Source organism: Mirounga angustirostris, unplaced genomic scaffold, assembly GCF_029215605.1.
Source record: "Mirounga angustirostris isolate CCGP_5_RB_7025 unplaced genomic scaffold, mMirAng1.0.hap1 SCAF_3, whole genome shotgun sequence".
NCBI lineage: Eukaryota > Metazoa > Chordata > Mammalia > Carnivora > Phocidae > Mirounga > Mirounga angustirostris.
Window position 1 is genome coordinate 139,372,994 of NW_026991711.1, and position 25,129 is coordinate 139,398,122.

The window sequence follows — 25,129 nt, forward strand, 5'->3', positions numbered from 1 at the left end:
GCTGACTTACTACTAAAGGGAAAAAAAAAAAGTCTGCTAACATCTATTTAAAGAGAATAGTCATCTACAGTTAGAGAAGACCAACCAAATATTTATCACTTAATCCAGAAGTCAGCAAACTTTTTCTATAAAGGGCTGGACAGTAAATATTTTAGGCATTATGGGCCAAAAGGCAAAACCAATCAGTACTTTTTAAAGCAAAAGAGTAAACAAATTTCCACAAGTCTTTATTGAGAAAATTCAAATGCAATAATAATTGAGCTCAATTTTTTTGTAACATAGGTCTATCACTGAAAAGAACAGAATTATTTTCTTTTGGTGAGTAGATAATATTTCACTTAAATGAGGTTGAAAGTTAGTGTTCCCTATCATCAAAACTGATTGCAAATATTAATATGTTAATGTTGATCTGTCATACAATTTGACACATCTGATTTTTGAAAATGTTTTTTCACACATATAGCTACTGCTAAATACTGAAATCAATCCTCAAGCACATGATTTTAATTGAGTATTCATTGTTTGGAAGGCATTTATAGAATTCTTTAATTCTTCTATTGATATTTGCCTTTTCTTATCATTATGTTGCACGTTAATCACTTCCAACTGAAGATAAGTGGAAGCCCCTCAACTGTACAGTTAAAATGGATTTTGAAATATGGAAATTTCCTTTGTACTTCTTGAAGTCTGAAAATCACTGCTAGATTGCTTTTCTTTTGGCTAAGATCAAGTGTGAAAAACACCACTGGAACTATCGTTTGAGCTTGGATCATGTACTTGCTGCAAATTTCTGGGGGGAATAGAGATCTTGCTTCTTGTTTTAACTTTTCAGTCTTTTTTAAAAATTACTTTGTGTCATTACAATGATATTTGTTTTCTAATTGACTTTATAGCAGTATAAGTTTTGCACATAAGGACTGTTTTGTCTTGCAATCTTAGGTTGAATTCATTAAGAACCATTATCAAGTCTGCAGCAAAAGCTAATTTTCCAAAGCCAGTCAGCATTCAACCACAGTGGTTGAAGGTGATTCTTTTCATGTAGAAATATTACACTCTAGGCCCTGAGCTCAAAATACCACAATAAAACTTTACTACTGCTGAGCCATCAAACTGCTGTGGGACTGGGCAAGTTATGATAGTCAGTTTCTATTTCTGATTAAAGTTCACATAACTGACAATGGTTAAGTTCATGACAGTAAATGAAGTTCCCCATTGACACTAATTTAATAACACCTGGTCAGTTCAAATATGCTCGGCAAAGTACCTACTGTCACATAACACAATGAATAACCACAAAATTGAAACACTTACAGTTTCCCAAGTTTGTAAATTAATCCAAATAAGCATTTTTCTGCTTCCCACATTTTTTCAGTATAGTTGACACACAATGCTACATTAGTTTCAGGTATACAACTTAGTGATTTGACAAGTTTATACATTATGCTATGTTCACAAATGTAGCTACCATCTGTCCCATGACATCACTATTATAGTATCACTGACTGTATTCCTTATGCTGTGCCTTTTATTCCCATGACCTACTCACTCCATAACTCAAGGCCTGTATCTCCCTCTCCCCTTCACCCATTTTGCTCAATCTCCCACCCTCCTCTCCTCTAGCAATCATCAGTTTATGCTCTGTATTTACAGGCCTGATTCTGCTTTTTGTTTATTCATTTTTTTAGATTCCATTTATGAGTAGAATTATATGTTATTTGTCTTTCTCAGTCTGATTTTTTTCACTTAGCATAATACCCTCTAAGTCTATCCATGTTTTCTCAAACAGCACAGTTTCATCCTTTTTTATGGCTGTGTAACATTCCATTGTATACGTATATATTTACATACACACCACATTTTCCTTATCCATTTGTCTTTTGACACTTCAGTTACTTCTGTGGTTACTGTAAACAGTGCTGTAATAAACATAGGGGTGCATATATCTTTTCGAGTTGGTGTTTTCATTTTTTTCTGGATAAATACCCAATAGTTGAATTATTGGAGCATATGGTATTTCTATTTTTAATTTTTTGAGAAACCTCCAAACTATTCTCCAGAGTGGCTGTACCAATTTACATTCCCACCAACAGTGCACAAGGGTTCCTTTTTCCCCATATCCTCACCAAAACTTGTTTCTTATCTTTTTTGATTTTAGCCTAACAGGTGTCAGGTGATATCTCATTGTAGGTTTGATTTGTACTTCCCTGATGATTGGTGATGTTGAGCATCTTTTCAAGTGTCTGTTGGCATCTGTGTATCTTCTTTGGAAATATTTTACCAGCAATATTTATAATACATCTTAGCAGATTCCACTTCAGGTTGGACTGAATTGGCCTTTTTTCAACTTTGAAAATATTCTGTCCTGGAGTTGTTTTACACAGACTTTACATAGAAGTTAATTCAATAACTTCAAGGTCAGTATTGATTCCTCAAATAAACTACAACTCAGCTGTATTGGAGCTAAGGAAGATCACTTGAAAACATTTGCCATGTTTTTAAATTGACTATCTTGCTTCCAATATTCTCAGTTCTTCAAGCAATTGTTCTTGCCAAAACGCTACTTACTAATTAAGCAAGTATACCTTCTCTGAACACATTTTTTCAGCTGCTGCAATCAAACACAATTTAATTAATTCACCATCAGTAAATAAATGGCTTTCCCTGCTTCACTAATAAGCCACTCAGAAACTTACTTAGTTGAAGCTCCATTTTCACTTTTTATTTTTATGAAGAAATTCAGCTACGATGAGATATTCCATTTTAAATGCTCTAATTTTTCTGACCATTGTTTTTCCGTGAGTTGGGAATGTCAGGAGTACTTAGTATGGTAATGTCAATGTATATTTGTATTCTTTTAGCACAGCTATAATGTCATTGAATAATAAATACAATGCTTTGTGTTTTGATAACAAAATAATCCACAGTCCACGGTGCCCAAAAATGCAACATTCAAAGTCCAACCCTTTATTCTTTTGTTGTTTTTACATGTTGAGTATGCACTGGTAATTTAAAAAAAAAACTAAAATTGTCACGATATATATGGCACATGAAATGTCAAGTTATAATTTTGTCACTGTGATTTGTTGTACATCCTGCAACAGTCTGAAGTGTTGAGAGCACTACATACAGTTTGTCACAACTACTTAACTCTGCCACTGTAGGATGAAAGCAGCTACAGACAACATTTAAATGAATGGGCAGTGTTTTGCTCCAATAAAAACAGAAATTTGAATTTCAAATGCAATAAATATAATATCAAAAAATATTCTTTTGAACTTTTCAATGATTTAAAAATGTAAAAATAATTTTTTTTAAGATTTTATTTATTTATTTATTTGACAGAGAGAAAGAGAGCACAAGCAGGGGGAGTAGCCAAGGGAGAAGCAGGCTCCCTGAGGAGGAGGGAGCCTGATGCAGGGCTCAATCCCAGGACCTTGAGCCAAAGGCAGATGCTCAACCAACTGAGCCACCCAGGCGCCCCTAAAAATCATTCTTAAATCATGACCTATACAAGGTGGTGGGCAGGACTTGGCCCACAGGCTATAGTTTGCCAACCCTTAATCTATACTAGGTCCAAGGTATAAAACAAAGGAAATAAAACTAATAGAGAACAAAAACCAAGGACACAATGAATAGCTTCAGGCTTAAACATGACTTTATGCTAAAAAAAAAATTTCTGTAGGACTGTAAGATAATTTTTTCTGAAGTCTATTTTAAATGTACATGTAAATTGTACCTATTCAATTGAATTAGTAAATTTTTTTAAATAAAAGGATCCCTGAAATAAATTTTTAAGCAATCCCTTAATTTTTTTTTAATTTTATTTTATTATGTTATGTTAATCACCATACATTACATCATTAGTTTTTGATGTAGAGTTCCATGATACAACAACCATATCATGGTGTGCCTATTTGTAAGTTAAAATATTCATACATTTAATTTCCTTAGAAAAGTGTTTCCAAGCACTCTTATATATCCTATATAATACAAAAGAGGATATTAATATATATATTATATTATACCCAAGCACTCTTATATTTTCTACTATTTTGTTAATTCCATGAGGTCAGAGAGCATATTTGTTTTAAACTTCTTCCTGTCCTCCTAGCATCTACCATATTACCAAATATCACTGGAAACAACACCATAAGCTTAATTTCCTTAATATGATAGTAAGTATCAATATTTTTTAAAACCACAGCAAACATCATACTTAATGATAAACGTTAAAAGCTTTTCCACTGAGAATCAGGAACTAGACAAGGAATCTACTATTCCCACTTCAACTCACTATTATACTGAGTACTACCCCATTAAATAAGACAAGAAAAATTAAAAAGACAAGAAAAATAAAAAAGAATAAGGAACAGAAAAATCACTACCATCAGCCTACATGTATATTAACACTTCGCAATTTTTATATACTTTGGTATATAGTTTCACTTAATACTCATAATAATCCTTCCTAAACAAATATGTCATATTTATGATGATGATAATGCATGTTTCCACTTTACAAATTAGGAAACTGAAGTTCAGAGAATTAAAACTTATCTGTAGGATGAAAAGACAGCCAGTGTGGCTGGAACAAAAGTGAAAAAAGAAGAGTAGAGAGAGATGAAGTTAGAGAATGAGCATAAGCCAGAAAGTAGGCTAAAAGAATTCAGATTTACTCTGGCTGCCATGGGAGGCCATTAGAGAATTTGAAGCAGAAAAGACACAATTCATTTATACCTTAAAAATAGACTAGTTAGGAAGCCACTCCTAGTACAAGTAGGAGATGATGATCACCTGAATTAGAACAGTAGTTGTAGTAAAGCAGGTCAGAAGTTCAGATCTGAAATAACTGTGGAGGTAGAGCTGATTGGACTTTGAAGGGGAGAGAGAAATGCATGGAGATTAAAGGGAATATGAAGTCAGGATAGGGTTTCTCCCCCCCCAGCTGATTATATGGAAGCGAGATTATACACCAATAGAGACAATCCAATAGAAATAGTTAATACAAAGGAGGATAACTGCAAGAAGAGATAACTGCAAGAACAAAGTTCTTGAGATGGACAGAATATCTAGAATCCAAAGTATAAATGGAGGGCTTAGCCATAGACAGAATCAAGGTCTGTCTTCCAGACTACCATTGAAGGATGACAACATACTGAGTAACAGATGGAGCTTGATATATTTGGTGGTGGAGGTAGCTCTCATCTGTTTATATCTTTTTTCTCCATAAAGTAAGACTATCACATGAGAGTAGCCAGGTAGATTTTTGTGCGATTTTGCTTGTCTGTGTATTTTGAATTTTTATTTGGTTGGTTGGTTGATTGGTTTTATTTTGGTTTGGTTTTTGTTTATTTGCAGGAAGGCAGGTATTAGCTATTTGAAGAGAAATACAATCTCAAAAAATACTCTCAAAGAGAAAAAAGTAAATTTTCTAGGGAACTATGAAATAGGACTGTGCAGCAGTACATGTATTTACAGTAATAGATTTAAAATAAGTCTGGTCAGGGGCACCTGGTGGCTCAGTCAGTTAAGCATCTGCCTTTGGCTCAGGTCATGATCCTGGAATCCAGCCCCACATCAGGCTCCCTGCTCAGCAGGGAGTCTGCTTCTCCCTCTCCCTCTGCTCCTCCATCCCCCCCCAACTCATGCCCTCTCTCTCAAATAAATAAAAAATAAATAATCTTTTTAAAAAATAAAAAATTAAATAAGTCTGGTCACTACGCTGTATGATTTTCCTCTAATAAATTTAGCTTTTCTGATGCAGATAGATTAAGCTTTAAAAGTTTTTAACCAGGATAGAGTTTTGCCAGTCATAGATTAAGCATATAATTATATTTAAAGAAGGTACAGTTTTTGCCAGACAAGTAGGATGGAAAAGAGGGGCAAAGGAATCAAGGGTATCTGCAAGGAATGGGCATTGGGCTAGCCCAGTGAGTCTAAGCCAGGTTGAAGAGAAGTCATAACTCAGGGGGGAAGTTCAAAAGTCATATATCTGTATGAACCTTATTTGGATCTTGAATCAAACAAAATATATTTAATATTTTATGATATTAAGAATTCTTTTTCAGATATGATAATGTTATTGCATTACATTAATGATAATGTATTGTATAATGTATTTTTTTAAAAAGCCTGTCATGGATAGATATAACTGGGATATACTTCAAAATAATACAGTAGGTAGATAAGTAGGTGGGGTTAAAATTAAAAAAGACTAACCATGAGTTGATGATTGTTTACGTTGTGTGATAGGTATATGAGGACTTATTATACTATTCACCCTACTTTTGTATATGTAATTTTGTATGTGAAATTTTCCACAATGAAAAGTTAAAACAAGAAAGAAGTCACAATAAAGTTCATTTAAATAAAATTTATATATCTTTATTTAATTATAACTCATACTTTTAAGACCTGAAAAACTTTAAAATCTATAGGTACACAGAATACAGAAGGAAGTATTATCATAATTTGCATATTTCCATAAAAACAAAAGCCTAGGAGCTGTGAGGTTAAAGAGAACGGTACAATTAATAGAACAAATCAAAAGATGTCTAACTATGTTCTACTCTATAATAATGTAAGTTTTGTATAAAGATTAACAAATACTTTCAATTTAAGAGATGAATTAATGAAATGAATTATTTTGTGTAAAAAAATTCTAAATGAACAAGACAAAAATAACACAAATGAAAAAGAGAATCCTCTTGATTATTCAAAATGCTTGATAGTAAACAACCCTTCAATATTTACAAGATTGTCATTTCAATACACCATTTCACAACCTGCCATTCAGTTACAAACCAATGCACTATAAGAAGGTGTTTTTTTAAATGTATTTATAAAAACTTAGAAATTAAACTTACTATTTCTTTCTGTTCTCTTGGAAAAGAAGAAAATAAGCACTGTTCTTATGCTCCAGATGCTACAGAGGAAGCAAAATTGAGAAACAAAAACCATCATTAGGATAAGTGAATTAGAAGCCATATAAAATGAAAACAAATATACATTTCCAGTGAGAGTTCAGTACAGTGCTTCCCTTTATATTTTGAAAACCAGGAAGTACTCTTTCTTTCAGAGACATCAGAGGTCTATATCTGCTTTCAAAAGAGTTCTCAATCTAAAATCCACAGACCTTCTGAGGGTCCCCCAGAATTATGAAATTGCCTTTGTGTGCGTAAGTGTGTTTCTCTGGAGAGACCACTGTGTTCATCACTCTGTAAGGAGTCTATGAAATGCCTCCCCCCAAAAAACAAAGTATAGAATCCCTTCTTACTAAGTAAGCATCAACTCCAAAAATCTATCTATTCCCATGCACTGAGGGAAAATCACATTTTACCCCAAATCCAGCACACTGTACAAATATAAGTTATTACTACTTCCCTATTATTTAACATTCGACGGATCTTCTCTACTAAATAAAATAAGCTATCTAGAAGAAAAAAAAAGCTTACCTTCAAGTAAGTACTTGATAAGTAAACTGAGCTAAACACCATCTTTCAAAGATTTTTATGAGGAGAATTCTTTGGGCCTTATATCAGTAAAACATCAAATGATATTAAAAGTAAGTCAAAGAATGATCCTAATCACAAATTTGTCAAGATAATCTCTTAAATTCAATGTAAATATAGCAAAATACCTCTTTCTCCAAAGAACATGGCAGAACGCATACAAACATTATTCATAATTTTATAAAAGCAATACATTGTAGGGGTGCCTGGGTGGCTCAGTTGGTTAAGTGTCCAACTCTTGATTTTGGCTCAGGTTATGATTTCAGGGCCATCCAATGATCAAGCCCTGGGTCAGCTCTGCACTGGGTGTGGAAGCTGCTTAAGATTCTCTCTCTCGGGGCACCTGGGTGGCTCAGTTGGTTAGGCGACTGCCTTCAGCTCAGGTCATGATCCCAGAGTCCTGGGATCGAGTCCCGTATCGGGCTCCCTGCTCAGCAGGGAGTCTGCTTCTCCCTCTGACCCTCCCCCCTCTCATGTGCTCTCTCTCTCTCTCTCTCTCTCTCATTCTCTCTCTCAAATAAATAAATAAAATCTCTAAAAAAAAAAAGATTCTCTCTCTCCAATAAAGAGTTTCCAGGACAAACAACAACTAAAGGAATTTGTGAACACTAAACCAGCCCTGCAAGACATATTAAAGGGGGTCCTTTGAGCGGAGAGAGAGCCCAAAAGTAACAAAGACCAGAAAGGAACAGAGACAATCCATAAGAACGGTGATTTTACAGGTAATACAATGGCACTAAATTCATATCCTTCAATAATTACTCTGAATGTAAATGGACTCAATGCTCCAATCAAAAGACACAGGGTATCAGAATGGATTAAAAAACAAGACCCATCAATATACTGCTTACAAGAGACTTATTTTAGACCCAGACACTTCCAGATTGAAAGTGAGAGGGTAAAGAACCATTTATCATGCTAATGGACATCAAAAGAAAGCTGGAGGAGCCATTCTTATATCACACAAACTATATTTTAAACCAAAGACTTTCATAAGAGATGATTATATTTATTATATCATAATAAAAGGGGCTATCCAACAAGAAGATCTAACAATTATTAATATTTATGCCCCTAACTTGGGAGCAGCTAAATATATAAACCAATTAAAAATAAAATTAAGCTCATTGATAACAATACAATAATAGTAGGGGACTTGAACCCCCCACTCACAGCAATGGACAGATCATCTAAGCAGAAGATCAACAAGGAAACAAGGGCTTTGAATGACACACTGGACCTGATGGACTTCACAGATAAATTCAGAGCATTTCATCCTAAAGCAGCAGAATACACATTCTTCTCAAGTGCACAGGAAACATTATCCAAAATAGATCACACACTGGGTCACAAATCAGGTCTCAACCTGTACAAAAAGACTGAGATCATATCATGTATATTTTCAGACCACAGTGCTATAAAACTTGAACCACAAGAAAAAATTGGGAAGGAACACAAATACATGGAGGTTAAATAATATCCTACTGAAGAATGATTGGGTCAACCAGTAAATTAAAGAAGAATTTTAAAAATTCATGGAAATAAATAAAAATGAAACACAACAGTTCAAAACCTTTGGGATGCAGCAAAGGCAGTCCTAAGAGGGAAGTATACAGGCCTTCCTCAAGAAACAAGAAAAGTCTCAAATACACAACCTAACCATACACCTAAAGGAACTGGAAAAAGAACAGCAAATAAGGCCTAAATCCAGCAGGAGAATAGAAATAATAAAGATTAGAGTAGAAATCAATGATATAGAAATAAAAAAACAAAACACTAGAACAGATCAGTGAAACTAGGAGCTGGTTCTTTGGAAGAATTAATAAGATCGATAAGCCCCTAGCCAGACTTATCAAAAAGAAAAGAGAAAGGACCCAAATAAATAAAATCATAAATGAAAGAGGAGAGATCACAATCAACACTGAAGAAATACAATTATTAGAGAATATTATGAGCAATTATATGCCAACAAATTAGGCAATCTGGAATAAACGGATAAATTCCTAGAAACATATAAACTACCAAGACTGAGACAAGAAAAAATAGAAAACCTGAAAAGACCCATAACCAGCAAAGAAATTGAATTAGTAAAAAAAAATTTCCCAACAAACAAGAGTCCAGGGCCAGATGGCTTCCCAGGGGAATTCTACCAAACATTTCAAGAAGAATTAATACCTATTCTTCTGAAACTGTTCCAGAAAATAGAAATGGAAGGACAACTTCCAAACTCTATGAGGCCAACATTACCTTAATCCCAAAACCAGACAAAGACCCCACTAAAAAGGAGAATTACAGACCAATATCCCTGATGAACATGGATGCAAAAATTCTCACCAAGATACAAGCTAATAGGATCCAACACTACGTTGAAAGGATTATACACCATGATCAAGTGGGATTTATTCCTGGGCTGCAGGGGTGTTTCAACATCCTCAAGTCAATCAATGTGACACACTACATTAATAAAAGGACAAGAATCATATGATCCTCTCAATAGATGCAGAAAAAGCATTTGACAAAATACAGCATCTTTTCTTGATAAAAAAAAAAAACTCTCTGCCATGCAGGGATGGAGGGAACATATCTCAATATCATAAAAGCCATATACAAAAGACCCACAGCGAATATCGTCCTCAACGGGGAAAAACTGAGGGCTTTTCCCCGAGGTTAGGAATACAACAGAGATGTCAACTCTCACCACTGTTGTTTAACATAGTACTGGAAGTCCTAGCCTCAACAATCAGACAACGAAAAGAAATAAAAGGCATCCAAATAGCGAAAGCAGTCAAAACTTTCACTCTTCGCAGATGACATGATACTCTACGTGGAAAACCCAAAAGACTCCACCCAAAAATTGCTTGAACTGATACAGGAATTCAGCAAAGTCGCAGGATATAAAATCAATTCACAGAACTCAGCTGCATTTCTATACACTAACAATGAAGCAGAAGAAAGAGAAATCAAGGAATTTTACATTTTACATTCGATACATTGTAAATTTGGTACATTTACAATTATACCAAAAAGATACCTAGAAATAAACCTAACCAAATAGGTAAAGGATATGTGCTCTGAAAACTATAGAATACTTATGAAAGAAATTGAGGACACAAAGAAATGGAAAAATATTCCATGCTCATGGATTGGAAGAACAAATATTGTTAAAATGTCTATGCTACCCAAAGCAATCTACACATTCAAAGCAATCCCTATCAAAATACCACTGACATTTTTCACAGAGCTGGAACAAATAATTCTAAAATTTGTATGGAACCAGAAAAGATCCTGAATAGCCAAAGGAATGTTGAAAGAGAAAACCAAAGCTGGTGGCATCACAAAGCCAGACTTAAGCTCTATTACAAAGCTGCAATCAAGACAGTATGGTACTGGCACAAAAACAGACATATAGATCAATGGTACAGAATAGAGAACCCAGAAATGGGCCCTCAACTCTATGGTCAACTAATCTTCGACAAAGGAGGAAAGAATGTCCAATGGAAAAAACACAGTCTCTTCAACAAATGGTGCTGGGAAAACTGGATAGCCACATGTAGAAGAATGAAACTGGACCACTTTCTTACACCATACACAAAAATAAACTCAAAATGGATGAAAGACCTAAATGTGAGACAGGAATCCATCAAAATCCTAGAGGAGAATACAGGCAGCAACCTCTGTGACCTTGGCTGCAGCAACTTCTTGCTAGACACGTCTCCAAAGCCAAGGGAAACAAAAGCAAAAATGAACTACTGAGACTTCATCAAGATAAAAAGCTTTTGCACAGCAAAGGAAATAGTCGACAAAACCAAAACAACCGACAGAATGGGAGAAGATATTTGTGAACGTCTTATCAGATAAAGGGCTGGTATCCAAAATATATGAAGAACTTATCCAATTCAACACCCAATAAATAAAAAACCCAGTCAAGAAATGGGCAGAAGACATGAACAGACATTTCTTCAAAGAAGACATACAAATGACTAACAGACACATGAAAAAATGCCCCACATCACACAGCATCAAGGACATACAAGTCAAAATCACAATGAGCTACCACCTGACACTGGTTAGAATGGCTAAAATTAACAACTCAGGAAATGACAGGTGTTGGCAAGGATACAGAGAAAGGGGAACCCTCTTACACTGTTGGTGGGAATGCAAACTGGTGCAGCCACTCTGGAAAACAGTATGGAGGTTTCTCAAAAAGTTAAAAATAGAACTACCCCTGCCACCCAGCAATTGCACTACTAGGTATTTATCCAAAAGATACAAAAATAGTGATCTGAAGGGGCACATGCACCCCAGTGTTTATAGCTGCAATGTCCACAATAGCCAAACTATGGAAAGAGCCCAGATGTCCATCAACAGATGAATGGACAGAGAAGATGTGGTATAAATACACAATGGAATAGTCCTCAGCCATCAAAAAGAATGAAATCTTGCCATTTGCAACGATGTGAATGGAACTGGAAGGTATTATGCTAAGAGAAATAAATCAGTCAGAGAAAGACAAATACCATGATTTCATTCATACGTAGAATTTAAGAAACAAAACAGATGAACATAGAAGAAGGGAAGAGAAAATAAAATAAGATGAAAACAAAGGGGGAGGCAAACCGTAAGAGATTCTTAACTCTAGGAAACAAACTGAGGGTTGATGGAGCGGAGGTGGGGGGGGGTAACTAGGTGATAGTCATTAAGGAGGGCACTTGATGTAAATAGCAATGGCTATTATATGCAACTGATGAATCACTAAATTCTACCCTTGAAACTAGTAAAATATACTATATACTAACTAAATTGAATTTAAATAAAGAATTTAAAAAAATTTTTTTAAAAAGATTCTCTCTCCCTCTGCCCCTCCAGCCCCTGCTCCTCCGCAGGTGTGCACTCTCTCTCTCAAAAAAAAGAAAGAAAGAAGGTAAAGAAAAGAAAGGAAAGAAAAAGAAAAGAAAAGAAGAACATTGTATCTGAATTTATGTTATTTCTTTACTCTAAAATACATCATTGCTATTCTTGGGAGTTCACTTGCAAGGTAGTCACCAGTGAACCCTGTCTCCTGGTATTTACACCTTGTGTAGTCCTCCCTTACCAGTGTTGGCCTGTGTAACCAATAGAATACGGCAGAAGTAATAGTATATAACTTCAAGATTAGGTTATAAAGGACTGCAGCTTCCATGTTAGTTCTCCTCTTCCACTCACCATCTCTCTTTCTCTCTTCTAAGAGAAGCCAGCTAGTATGACATGAGGACATTCAGGGAACTCTATGGGAAGGCCCATGTGGCAAAAAACAGAGGTCTCTGGCAAAGAGCCAGTGAAGAGATTAGGCCTGCAAACTACATGTGTGGGCTTAGAAGTAAATTCTCCATCTTTAGTTAAGCCTTGAGGTAACTGTAGCTCCAGCCAACAGCTTAACTGCAATTTATATATGAATAAAGACCCTGAGCTAGAACCACCCAACTAAACTGCTCCCACATTCCTTCCTGCCCCTCAGAAACTGTGAGAGATAATAAACATTTGTTGTTTTAAGCTACTAAGTTCTGGGGCAACTTATTATAGCAAGAGATAACCAAAACATGTTTTTTATGTGGTGGTGATTCATTTTTATGACTCAGACAACTACCTAAGCAATAAAAGACACTGAGCATTGTCCTTACCAAGGGAAGGGAGAGGAGAGGTTAGACATATTGCTCATAACCCTCAAGGATCCTACAACAGGAAACTCATACTGTTTCTCCACTACAAACCCGCTGAAATTGTGGCAGCAGAGAGATGATTTAGAAAAAAAGAAAAAAGTACAGGAAAACAGAGAACACTGGAAGGAACTGTAGAGATAGTGACTAGAATTCCATAGGAAATCATTAAATTTTCTTAGATATTTTTCAAAAGCATATATAATTTTCAAAGTGTAAAAACTACAAGATTTGAAATATACTCCCTTACTTCAAAATAAAACACAGTAATCTCCTTTGCAGACAAGAAGTTCTCCTTTTGGTTTTTATCAGAACTACTGCTGGAGAAAATGAGCTATCAAACAATACACATTTCCTTCAAGACTTGAACAGCAGAACATATATAGTATGTTAATCTTTTAGGCTAAATTAAATGAAATTCTTTTGTATTTTTAAAACAAAGTCTAGGGGGGGAAAGGTTCTTCAGAAATCTATGTTCTAGTTATTCCAATAAAGGTTTTTGCTTTCTTAATAATTAACTATAACTTATGAAAATAGAGCAACATGTTTTGTGACGCTATTAAAGACACTATTACTGAGTCCTACTTTGACAACAGTGGCATAATTTCCATTTCCCTCTTCTCTTCTTAGAAATACTCTAAACAGGGGCGCCTGGGTGGCTCAGTTGGTTAAGCGTCTGCCTTGGGCTCAGGTCATGATTCTGAGATCAAGCCCTGAATATGGCTCCTGGCTCAGCAGGGAGTCTGGTTCTCCCTCTGCCTCTCCCCCCATCCCGTGGCTTGTGCTCTCTTGCTCGCTCTTTCTCTCTCAAATAAATAGATTTAAAAAAAAAAAAAAAAAGGGAAATACTCTAAACAACAAGGAGATCAAAAACAAAAACAAATTCCTGTCCTGGTAAAATAAGATATAGCTAAAACCCAACTCTCAAAATATGTGGACAGTCTCCCAAAAGTAATGGAGATCATGGAGATCAAGAGTGCAAGCAGAAAAGGAAAACTGCTTATCTCACAAAGAGGTAGCAAGACAAACTTCTCAAAGTGTAAAGCCTAAAGCCCATATTTATAACAAGAATAAGACACACGTGCTATAGGCAGAAACTCCTCAGTTTGGTTCCAACAACAAAACAGAAAAGACAGAACTTAAAGAGAAACCATTCAGAAACACCATGTTTACAAAGAACATTGTTTCTATGGCAGCAGGAGAGAAAAGAGGTTTTGTATGAGGAAAAAATACACAGTTGCCTACCCCTATTGGCTGGGGAAAGATAAAAGCTGAACAAACTAGCACATTAAATCCTGGATCATAATGAAAATTCTAGATAGCCTGGAATGTGGAAAGACATGCACCCATACTCACACAAACCTCCTACAAATAACTGGGCAAAAGTAAGGTAAACATACCACATAGAGATTTATTTTTAAGTTTTTTAAAAAAAAAAGGAAAAATGCAAAATTATGTTCCGAAACCTAGACCACCATCTTTCCTCTCAATAAATGTAAATGAGCTGAACTCACCAGAGCAAAAGACTTCCAGACTAGATCACAAAAATAAAACCCAACCCTATAATATAAACTAACACCTAAAACTAAGAGTTTTTGAAAGTTGAAGAAAATAAAACCATAGGCAAAAGTATATTAGGCAAATACTAACAAAACAAGGGTTGTATCTTAATACCCCACAAAGCTGAATTCAAGAACCTCCCTGCCACCCCCGCCAAGAAAGCTTTAAACTAGAAAAAGAAAGTGATTTCATAGTGTTAAAAAATGATGCAGTTCCTTTCCAACAAATGGTGCTGGGCAACTCAGCACCCATGGGCAAAATGAAAGAAAGAAAAAAATAAAAGAATCTCAACATGAACCTCACACCTTATATAAAAATTAACTCAAAATGGCTTATGAATTTAAGTGTAAAATGTTAGAAGAAAAAAATGCATAGAAAAAAAACGAAGAAAATCTTCAGAACCTATAGTTAGGGAAGAGTTCTTGACAACAAAAGCACATCCATAAAAGGAAAAATTTAATAAATTTTGCTCTGCAAAAGTCCTATTAAGAGAATAAAAAGACAAACTATAGACTGGTAAAAAAATATTTGCAAACCATATACCCAACAAATAACTTGTATCTACAATATATAAAGAACTCTCAAAACTCAACAGCAAAAAAACCATTACCCAATTCGAAAATTAGAAGACATGAACAGACATGAACAGAAGAGGAGATATAAATAGCAAATAAATACATGAAAAGAGTTTCAACATCATTAGCCCTTAGGGAAATGTAAATTAAAACCACAATGAAATATCACTACACACATATCAAAATGATCAAAATAGGAAATAGTGAAATACCAAATGCTGACAAGGATGTAGAGAAAAGAGATCATTTATATGCAACCAGTGGAAATGTAAAATGGTACATCTACTCTAAAAAAAAGTTTAGCAGTTTCTTTAAAAACTAAACATGTACCTACCATATGCCCCAGAGAAATGAAAACTTATGTTCAGACAATGCCTATATAAAAATGTTCACAGAAGCCTTATTCGTAATAGCCAAAAACTGGCAACTATCCAAATGTCCTTCAACAAGTGTATAGTTAAACAAACTGTGGTACATCATTACCATGGAATACTACTCAACAATAAAAAGAAACTATTAATACACTTAACATCTTGAATGGATCTCAAGAATATGCCAAATGAAAAAAGCCAGTTTCAAAAGATTATAAGCTAGGTGACTTCGTTTTATAATTCTTGAAATAACAAAATTACAGAGATATAAAACAGATTAGTGGGTGGAAGGGTTAAGAATGGGGCAGGTGAGGAGGGTTGGTATAACTACAAAGGGACGGCAAAAAGGAGCCCTGTGGTATTTATTTATTTATTTATTTATTTATTTATTTAATCTCAACACCCAAGTGTGGCTTGAACTCATGACCCTGAGGATCAAGAGCCACATGCTCCACCAACTGAGCCTGCCAAGCAATCCAAGTCCTGTGGTTTTAGAACAGTTCTGAAACTGAACTGTGGGGTAGTGACATGAAGCTACAGATGTGATAAAATTACATAGAAATATAAAACACACACACAAAAGTGCATGTAAAACTGGTAAAATCTGATAGACTCTATGAGTTGAACCAACATCAGTTTCCTGGTTGTGATATTTTACTATACTCATGCAAGATGTTACCACTGGGGAAGGCTGGGTGAAGGATGCATGGGACCTGCTTGTACATTTTTTTGTGTTTTTTTGCAACTTCATGTGAATCTGTAATTATTTCAAAATAAAAAGGTTTCTTTTAAAGGAACATTCATAAAGCAAAACTAAACAGCGAGAAGTTGAAATATATTACTAGAATACAGAAGAACTATACAACATAAGAAGGTAGTTTTCATTGATATTATTAAACTCTATGCACCTGAAAAAAAAAAATACATCTTCAAGTGTTTGTGAAAGGCAACCATTGACCAAATAGCATACAACCAAAAAAAAACTCAATAAATTCAAAGAAGTAGAAATATTAAACAATATGCTTTGAAAGCAATACAGTAAAACTAGAAACAGTAACTAAACCAGAGACCAAACATACAAACACACATTTGTCACCTGGGAAAACTGCTTAAATTACAACACCAAATTTAAAAAAAAATTCATGATATCTAGAAAATAACCAAAGCAAATCACTACATATCAAAACACGAGGAATAAAATTAAGCAGTGGTCAAAAAATATCATGACCTCAAATACAGTGTATTTATTGTATTAATAAATAAGAAAGAATGAAAATAATGTATTAAGTATCCAATTTAAGTTACAGGAATAAAATAAGCCTAAGAGGAAAAAAAGAATAAAAAGTAATTTTTTAAAAGCTGGTTCTTTGAGAGAAAAAAGATACATAAACAACTAATAAAAACAATCACAAAAGAGAAAATGTACAAATATACAAAATAAGAAATAAGAAACAATATAAGAAACAATACAAAATAAGAAACAATAAGGAAGCAATAATCATAGATACAAAAAAATTTTTTAACTTTTTTTTTTTTTTAAGTAGGCTCCACACCCAGCACCCAGCACAGAGACCAATGCGGGGCTTGAACCCATGACCCTGAGATCAAGACCTGAGCTGAGATCAAGAATCCGAAGCCTAACCAACTGAGCCACCCAGGTGCCCCATACAAAAAACTTTTTAAATCAGTAAGAGACAGTGATGACTACTACTATTAAAACACTCTACAGAAATATATTTTAAAACTGTAGAATGAGTGGGAGCCTGGATAGTGCAGTCAGTTGACCATCCAACTCTCGGTTTCTGCTCCAGTCGTGATCTTAGACTCATGATCTCAGGATTGTGGGATGAGCCCCACATCAGGCTTCAGGCTCACTGTGGAGTCTGCTTCAGATTCTCCCTCTGTCCCTCCTGCTCTCTCTCTCTCTCTTGCAAAAAATAAATAAATCTTTAAAACTGTAGAATGAGTAATTACATATATATAATTAACAAAACTAACCTTGGAAGAGGCAGAGAACCAAAAAGATTAACTACTACTGAATTTAAAAAGTTAAGAGCTACCCTCCATAAAAAGCCCCAAACTCAGAATACTACCAGACTTATAAAGCACAGATGCCAGTTCTATTTAAACTATCCTAGAGCATTAAAAAATAAAAACTTTTAATGTTTATAAAAAATGATTACAATTATGAAAGTAGAAATTTTCCTGGAATTCAGGATTTCAATCTTTGAATTCAATATTTAATATAATCTATCATATCATAAGATGAAAAAATCAAATGGCTATCTCCATAGATAATGAAATAGCATTTAACAAAATTCAACAATCTTTCTTGATTTAAAAGAAAACTAAATGTGGATAGAAAATTCCTTAACATGATAAAATGTTTCAATCCGAAAGTCAAAATAATGTCCAATGGGGAAACATTAGAAGCATTCCCAAGGAACAAGTCCAGAATATTCACTATTTTCTCTATTACTTAACATTGTCCTGAAGGTATTAGCCAACATAATTAGCCAAAAGAAAAAAAATCAGACAAAAAATATGAAAGGTGGTAAAATTATTGCTGTTCACAAATGTCTGAATACTCATAAACTTTTTTTTTTTTTTAGATTTTTTATTTATTTATTTGAGAGAGCAATAGTGAAAGAGGAGCAGAGGGAGAGGGAGAAGCAGACTCCCTGCTGAGGAGGGAGCCAACACGAGACTTGATCCCAAGGACCCCGAGATCATAACCTGAGCCGAAGGCAGACACTTAACCAACTGAGCCACCCAGGTGCCCCAATACTTGTAAACTCAAAAAAAATCAACTGAAAAACTTATTAGAAACAAGATGGGGGCACCTGGGTGACTCAGTTGGGTGGGTGTCTGCCTTCGGCTCAGGTCATGATCCCAGGGTCCTGGGATCCAGCCCCACGTTGGGCTCCCTGCTCAGTGGAGAGCCTGCTTCTCCCTCTCCCTGTGCAGCTCACCCTGCTTGTGTTCTCTCTCTCTGTCAAATAAATAAATAAAATCATGAAAAAAAATACAAAACAAAAAAAAACAAGATGATTCTTGTAGCTGAACACAGAATTAGTATGGAAAATTAGTAAGTTCAAATATACAATCAATTCTAAAATATACTAAAAACGCTCCCTTATTTCATCAAATCATCCCAGTTGTTCTTTTCTGAATGAAACTGATACTATTTGAAAAATTAGTACAGTATGAATTTCTGTTATATATAATCTAGTGACTTGCACTATAAAATTATAAAGGTATACTAACAGGGAATACTTGGAACCTCAATATAACAGAATAACACTTTAATTATGGTAAATATTTTAAATCCTTAATATTTAGTGCTTAACTGTACTAAAATTAAAAATGCTAAATGTTAAAATATAGCAGAATACCTAAAACTCAATCAATATAATCAAACCTTCCTCACTTTTACTAAAAGTAACATTCCATAAACCTCCAACCAAAACATGAAGGTTTTTCACCAACTTTCATTTATGAAGCACTTTCTGCCAAATTTAGGTGCTGTCTTTCCAACAACCACATAAACCCCATCCAATTTATTGTTTTTAGATGAGATTTAGCAATATATAAAGCTAAAAATGAAAAGATATACAGGTGTCAATATATAACTATGCTGACTATTCTGTCAGTTTATTTAACTATCAAAAGCTTTAGCAAGAATTACCTTCACGTTCTGACAAACTAATAACAGTGATTTATTTTGGTATAAGGAATAAGGCAGGAATCAAGCTTTTTTTCTTTAATTGAACTGACTTTAATTTTTTTATATATATATATATAACTCAACACCATTTTCCCCCAATGATTTGAAATGTCATTTTATCATATATAAAAACCATAAAGATCATACTATATCATATGCAAAAATTCTTTTGGGATTTATTTCTGGATTCTTGTGTCTCTTTCTTTGGTCTGTGGCAAACTTAATTAATTCATACACTGTGCCAAACTTTTAATTATTTTATACACTATTTATATACACTATAGCAAACTTTTACACTTGATCTTAGCCAAAAGGCCGAGAAGCAATCACTATAGCAAACTTAATTAATGAAGTTTTATAATGTATATGATGCCTGGCAGACCTCTGCTTCTCATTCCTCTCCTTTTTTAGAATTTTCAGGACTATTCTTATGTATTTATTTTTCCATTAAAAAGTATGGAGGGGCACCTGGGTGGCTTACTCAGTTGAGTGTCCCTCTTGATTTCAGCTCAGGTCAGGACCTCAGGGTCCTGAGATCGAGCCCCTTGTTGGGCTCCATGCTCAGCGGGGATTCTGCTTGAGATTCTCTCTCTCTCCCTCTGCCCCTCCCCCTTCTCTCTCAAATAAATAAGTAAATCCTTTTTTTAAAGGTATGGAATAAGTGTGCCAAGATTTTTGAAGTACTGTTGATATTTTTATTGTGACCACACATTTTTAGATCAATTTAGGGAGAACTGATCTCATAACAATACTAAATCTTCCCATCCAAGAATAGGATCTGTCTCTTAATTATGTCTCAGTACATTATTCTTTAAGTACAGAATTCTATCAAGTGAATAACTATCAATATTCAAATATCTATCAACCATCAATATTCAAGTATCTATCAACATTGCAAAACAGATGCTTGCAAAATGATTTCTTACCTACCAAAACCTCTTAGTAAATACTCTCTTTGAGTACATACCAAGAGATGTTCACAGATACCTTCTCCTTTAAGAGCCAACTACAGCTGATGAAAGGTACTTTGTATTCTTATTAGAGTGCCATGGAAGAAATGTTTAACTTTCCTCAAAAGGCTACAAATTATGCTTGTCAACTCTTCTAGATGGATTGAGGAAATATTTTTACCAGTTAGTTTGAGGGGGAGCAGGAAGGAGGCATTAAAAGCTGTGTAAGAGCAAAGCCCTATCCTCAAATGGCTTTCAATTTAAGTGGGGGAAAAAACAAACAAAACAAACAAAAAACAACATAAAAAAAACAGGGATAAGACAACCTTCCTCAGTTTCTTTGCTTAACTTTTCCCCTCCCTAACCGCATTTTAAGAGGAATTAAAAAAACAAAAAACAAAAAAAAACAGAAGGAAAATATTGTTAAATCCTCTGGGAAGGTCAATGTTTTATGCCAATAAGCCTCTGTAATGATCTTATAGAGAATGAAATTTCTAGGAAGTTATAATCTGAAAGAATAAAGTATCCAGGAGTAAAAGTCTAGGATTGCTTATAGAGTTAGTTAAGGGTAGAGACAAAGCTTAATGGTTGTTCACTCTTAGAAAACGAACCAATTCCCACAGTAATGCATACTTGGCAGCATAATCAAGAAATATAAAATTTAAACTGTAATCCAAACCTTCCCTCACCATGGACCATAGCCTTAATGACTCCTATGAAATAAGTTCAGCATTTAGGTTATAATTTGTTTCAGTAATAGTTGAAAAGATCAGATATAAATTATTGAATCTGAAAGGCAAAAAAATAATAGGGTGGAATCATACCAAGTTCCTCCATATGAAGGAAAGAAGATATAATAAAAATCACAGCATCTTATATAGAATATTGATATTCTATCACAAAAGATAATTTTAAGATAGTTATGATTATGTAATATATGCTCAGTCCTGAATCCATGACTTCTCTGTCCAGTAAAAGCATTTGGGAAACCTGGAATGCAGAAATAACAGTCACTTTTGCAGTTATCAGGTAGATTTCTAAGCTATATAATCAGTATAGACAGTGATAAGTAAAACACTACATTTTATTGCTCTTTCTGCTTCCATTTCTTTAAGTAAACCCTGGTCTACACCTCAAAATTTCTGTTTCCAAAGGAAAAAAGTCCAGGAATAAGCTAAGGCAATAGCTCACACAAAAGAAAATGTCCTGTGGTAAGTCTTCTTTCTACATACCACAACATCTACTTTCACGTTGTTGTATTTTATTTTTGATTGTCATCAACCAGGAGGACAATTCTATTCTTTGTTTGATAACTGGCCTATGCTTCCAAAAGTGAAGAGCTCAGTGAAATAGAAGCTGCGGCAGCTCAGAACCAGGTCACAAATGTGAATGAGACAAAGTGAGAAATGGCTCTGAAGCTTAACAAACCAAGAAATACTAGATGCAGGTGATGCAGAACAGGCAGAAGGACACAGTAAGGATAATAGAGCCTCATACTCAAAACAGTAGAAAGATCAAACTGAAGAAATAACAGATATTTTTAAAGAAATTACATTTTTCTACTTTTAAGAACAATTAGTAATATCATTTATTGCCCAAAAAAAGTCTTCTGCAGCATAATAGCAGACCCAGTAAATCAGTTTGTGAAGAGCCATTACAATTAGCACAGTAAAGTTCCCTGTCAGACATTCTTTTGCAACTAGATAAAAATTTTTCATAATCAAAAAATCAATTTTGATATGGAAATGGAGGTCAAATGAGTTTTTTCTAAGTTTTTTAAAGATGCTTCCAACACATTTATTCCCTTTCTAAATTTTTTTTCTCCCCTCTTCTTATAAAAAACTAGAAATGAACAAGGGAAAGGGTCTCAGCATTATAAAATCTACTGCCACACCTGGGATAAGAAGCATTCTAAAAAATTCCAAAAGAGAAAAAAAATAAAGAAAATGGCAGCGGTTTTATTTGGTAATATGCATGCACTCAATTTTTGGCTCTTTTATCTATATACAAAGCTATAATTTTGTGATCTCCAGGAGTTCCAATTTGAAAATATGCCCTGCACTAAAGACTAAACAAACACAATTTTTTACTACATCAGTCCCAAAGAAAGAGATCCTACACCTGCCAAATGTCAAACTAAAAAACCTAAATATCACCCAATTCCTTCTTTTCCCTTACCTTCCACTTCCTCCTGCCAAGTTGTCTCAGTTGTAGTTCTGAAATACTGCCAAGTCATCTATTCATCTCCACTGCCACTGAGATGTCAAATCCATCTTTACCTTAAAACCCCTATAACAGCATCCTAGCTGATCTCCCTGTTTCTACCCTTGTCCTCCTCAATCTCCACAGGCCGTACACATGATCCTCTTGACTTAAGTCTCATCATGCCATTCTTCCATTAAAACCTTTACAAGCTTCCCATTTCACCCAAAATGAAATATAAACTCCTAGGCCATGACCCTCCCATGATCCAGATACTATCTGATTCTGCAAGCACACGCCCTATCACTTTTTCTCTCCATCACACATTCCTTATACTGATCTTGACCCTAAAATAAGTCATGCTCTCTCCTACCTCACAGCCTTTGTATTTTCTGTTCTCTCTTCCTGTAAAGACCTTCCCTCAACTCTTGGATTTTTGTTTTTGTTTTTAGGATCTGAAGAATACACTGATGTAAAAAATTCAAGCAATACCAAAAAACATATGGAAAGAAACAACTACTAAAAATTCCGCCGCCCAAGGAGAATTTCCATTAATATTTTGAGGATAATCCTTTCCTACATCTTTCTATGGATACATATGCTATCATACACTGTATCTATATAAATTATCTTCCACAAATTCCAACTCTTCCCAAGCTGGTTCTTTCTCGTACATTAGTTCTCAATTCAAATACCACCTTCTCAAAAGAGGACTGTTCCTCTCTATCACCCTGTTTATTTTCTCCACTGCACTTCTTTGTTTACTCGTCTCTCACTTTTTACCTGTCTAATCCCAATAGAACGTAAGCTCCAGGAAGGCACAGATCTTGTCACTACTTTCTCAATCACTAGGGTCTAGCCCAATACCTAACACACTGCAGGTGCCCAGTATTTACTGAATGAACAGATGATGACTCTGTTTAACATTTATAAGATGCCAAATTCTAAATTAATATCTCCCACTCAAATTTATCTCCTGAGCTTCATACTCATACTTAACCATCCCACTTGGCAGCTCTCTCCAAATAGAACACAGGTAGTTTAGTCTCAGTGAGCAAACCTGCTCTTCCTCATGGGATTCCCTGTTTAGATGGTATTTCCTATTTAGATGAATGACACTACCATCAAACAAATTTCCCAAGCCATACACTTAAATTTTATCCTTGAGGCAATTATTCCCTGTCACCTCACACCCACCCAATCACCAAGAGCCTCTCCATACTACCTCAATTCTACCTCTTCAATACTCATTCAAGTCTCATTCAATACTCTTCAATACTCATTCAAGTCTCATTCAGCCCATCTGCTTCTCTTCCACTCTGCTGCCTCCACTTAGTTGCAAATCACTGTCAATCATTTTTCCCCTAGACAACCATAACCTAACTTGCTGCTTTAGATTCATTCTTATTCCCCTCTAACTTATTCTCCATAGTGTAGCCTCAATAGTATTTTCAAAATAACAATATGATCACATCATATTCCTTCTTAAAAATCTTCAATGGCTTCCCATTACTCTTAGATTAAGTCCTAAAATCCTTACTATGGATTATAAGGCCCACAAGAAATACCCCTTGCCTAACTATTCAGACTTTCCCTATAAACCAGACTTTGGCCTTCTTTCTTTCTTTTTTTTTTTTTTTTTTATTTATTTATTTGAGACAGAGAGAATGAGAGAGAGAGAGAGAGAGAGAGCACATGAGAGGGGGGAGGGTCAGAGGGAGAAGCGGGCTCCCTGCCGAGCAGGTAGCCCAATGCGGGACTCGATCCAGGGACTCCAGGATCATGACCTGAGCTGAAGGCAGTCACTCAACCAACTGAGCCACCCAGGCGCCCCTGGCCTTCTTTCAATTCTTTAAATCTACCATTCTCTATTTCCCTCAGGGCCTTCATATATGCCATTTCTTCTGCCTAAAAGATTATCCACCATGTCACACCACCCTTGCAACACATAATAATCATCCTCTGAGTCTCAAACTCAAAGGTCACTTCCTCAGGGTGGCGGTGGTAGGCAGAATTCTAAAGCTATCTCTCTTCCTCCCCAAGATTTCCATCCTCCGTTATACAATCAAACAGTAATCCAGGTATTGCTGTGAAGGGACTTCGCAAATATAATTGAAGGGACTTCGCAAATATAATTAAGTATTACTCAGCTGATTCTAAGCAAGGGAGATTATCCTGGATTATCCTGGTGGGTCTAATATAATCAGTTAAACCCTGAAACACAGAGCTTTCCCTGGGCTGAGGGCAGAACTGGAAGTGAGAGAGATGCGGCACTAGTCAGCAAACAACCTGACTAAACCTGGAAGATTCTCCCCCCGCCCCCTGCAGAGACTGCAGATAAGATCCCTGTCCAACTGATTGATTACCTTGATTTAGGCCTGCAAGACTTTAAGCAGAGACCCCAAGTCAAGCCACCTGGACTTCTGATTTACACAAACTGTGATACAACAGACGGGTGTTGCTCTAAACTGCTAAATTTGTGGCAACAATAGAAAATGAATACAAAGACTCATCCCTGACCCCACCTCCACCACAGATAG

The 25,129-nt window shown here is 35.2% G+C and overlaps 1 protein-coding gene across 3 annotated transcripts in view; it reads right to left on the reverse strand.

The window, feature by feature from the left end:
• LNPK (lunapark, ER junction formation factor) overlaps positions 1-25,129 on the reverse strand; it is a 78,741-nt gene that overhangs the window by 43,407 nt on the left and 10,205 nt on the right. For all 3 annotated transcript variants that reach the window (XM_045868481.3, XM_045868482.2, XM_045868480.3), the window contains exon 5: positions 6,867-6,925. In XM_045868481.3, coding sequence (XP_045724437.1) covers positions 6,867-6,925 — 59 coding nt within the window. The remainder of the gene's footprint in view (positions 1-6,866; positions 6,926-25,129) is intronic.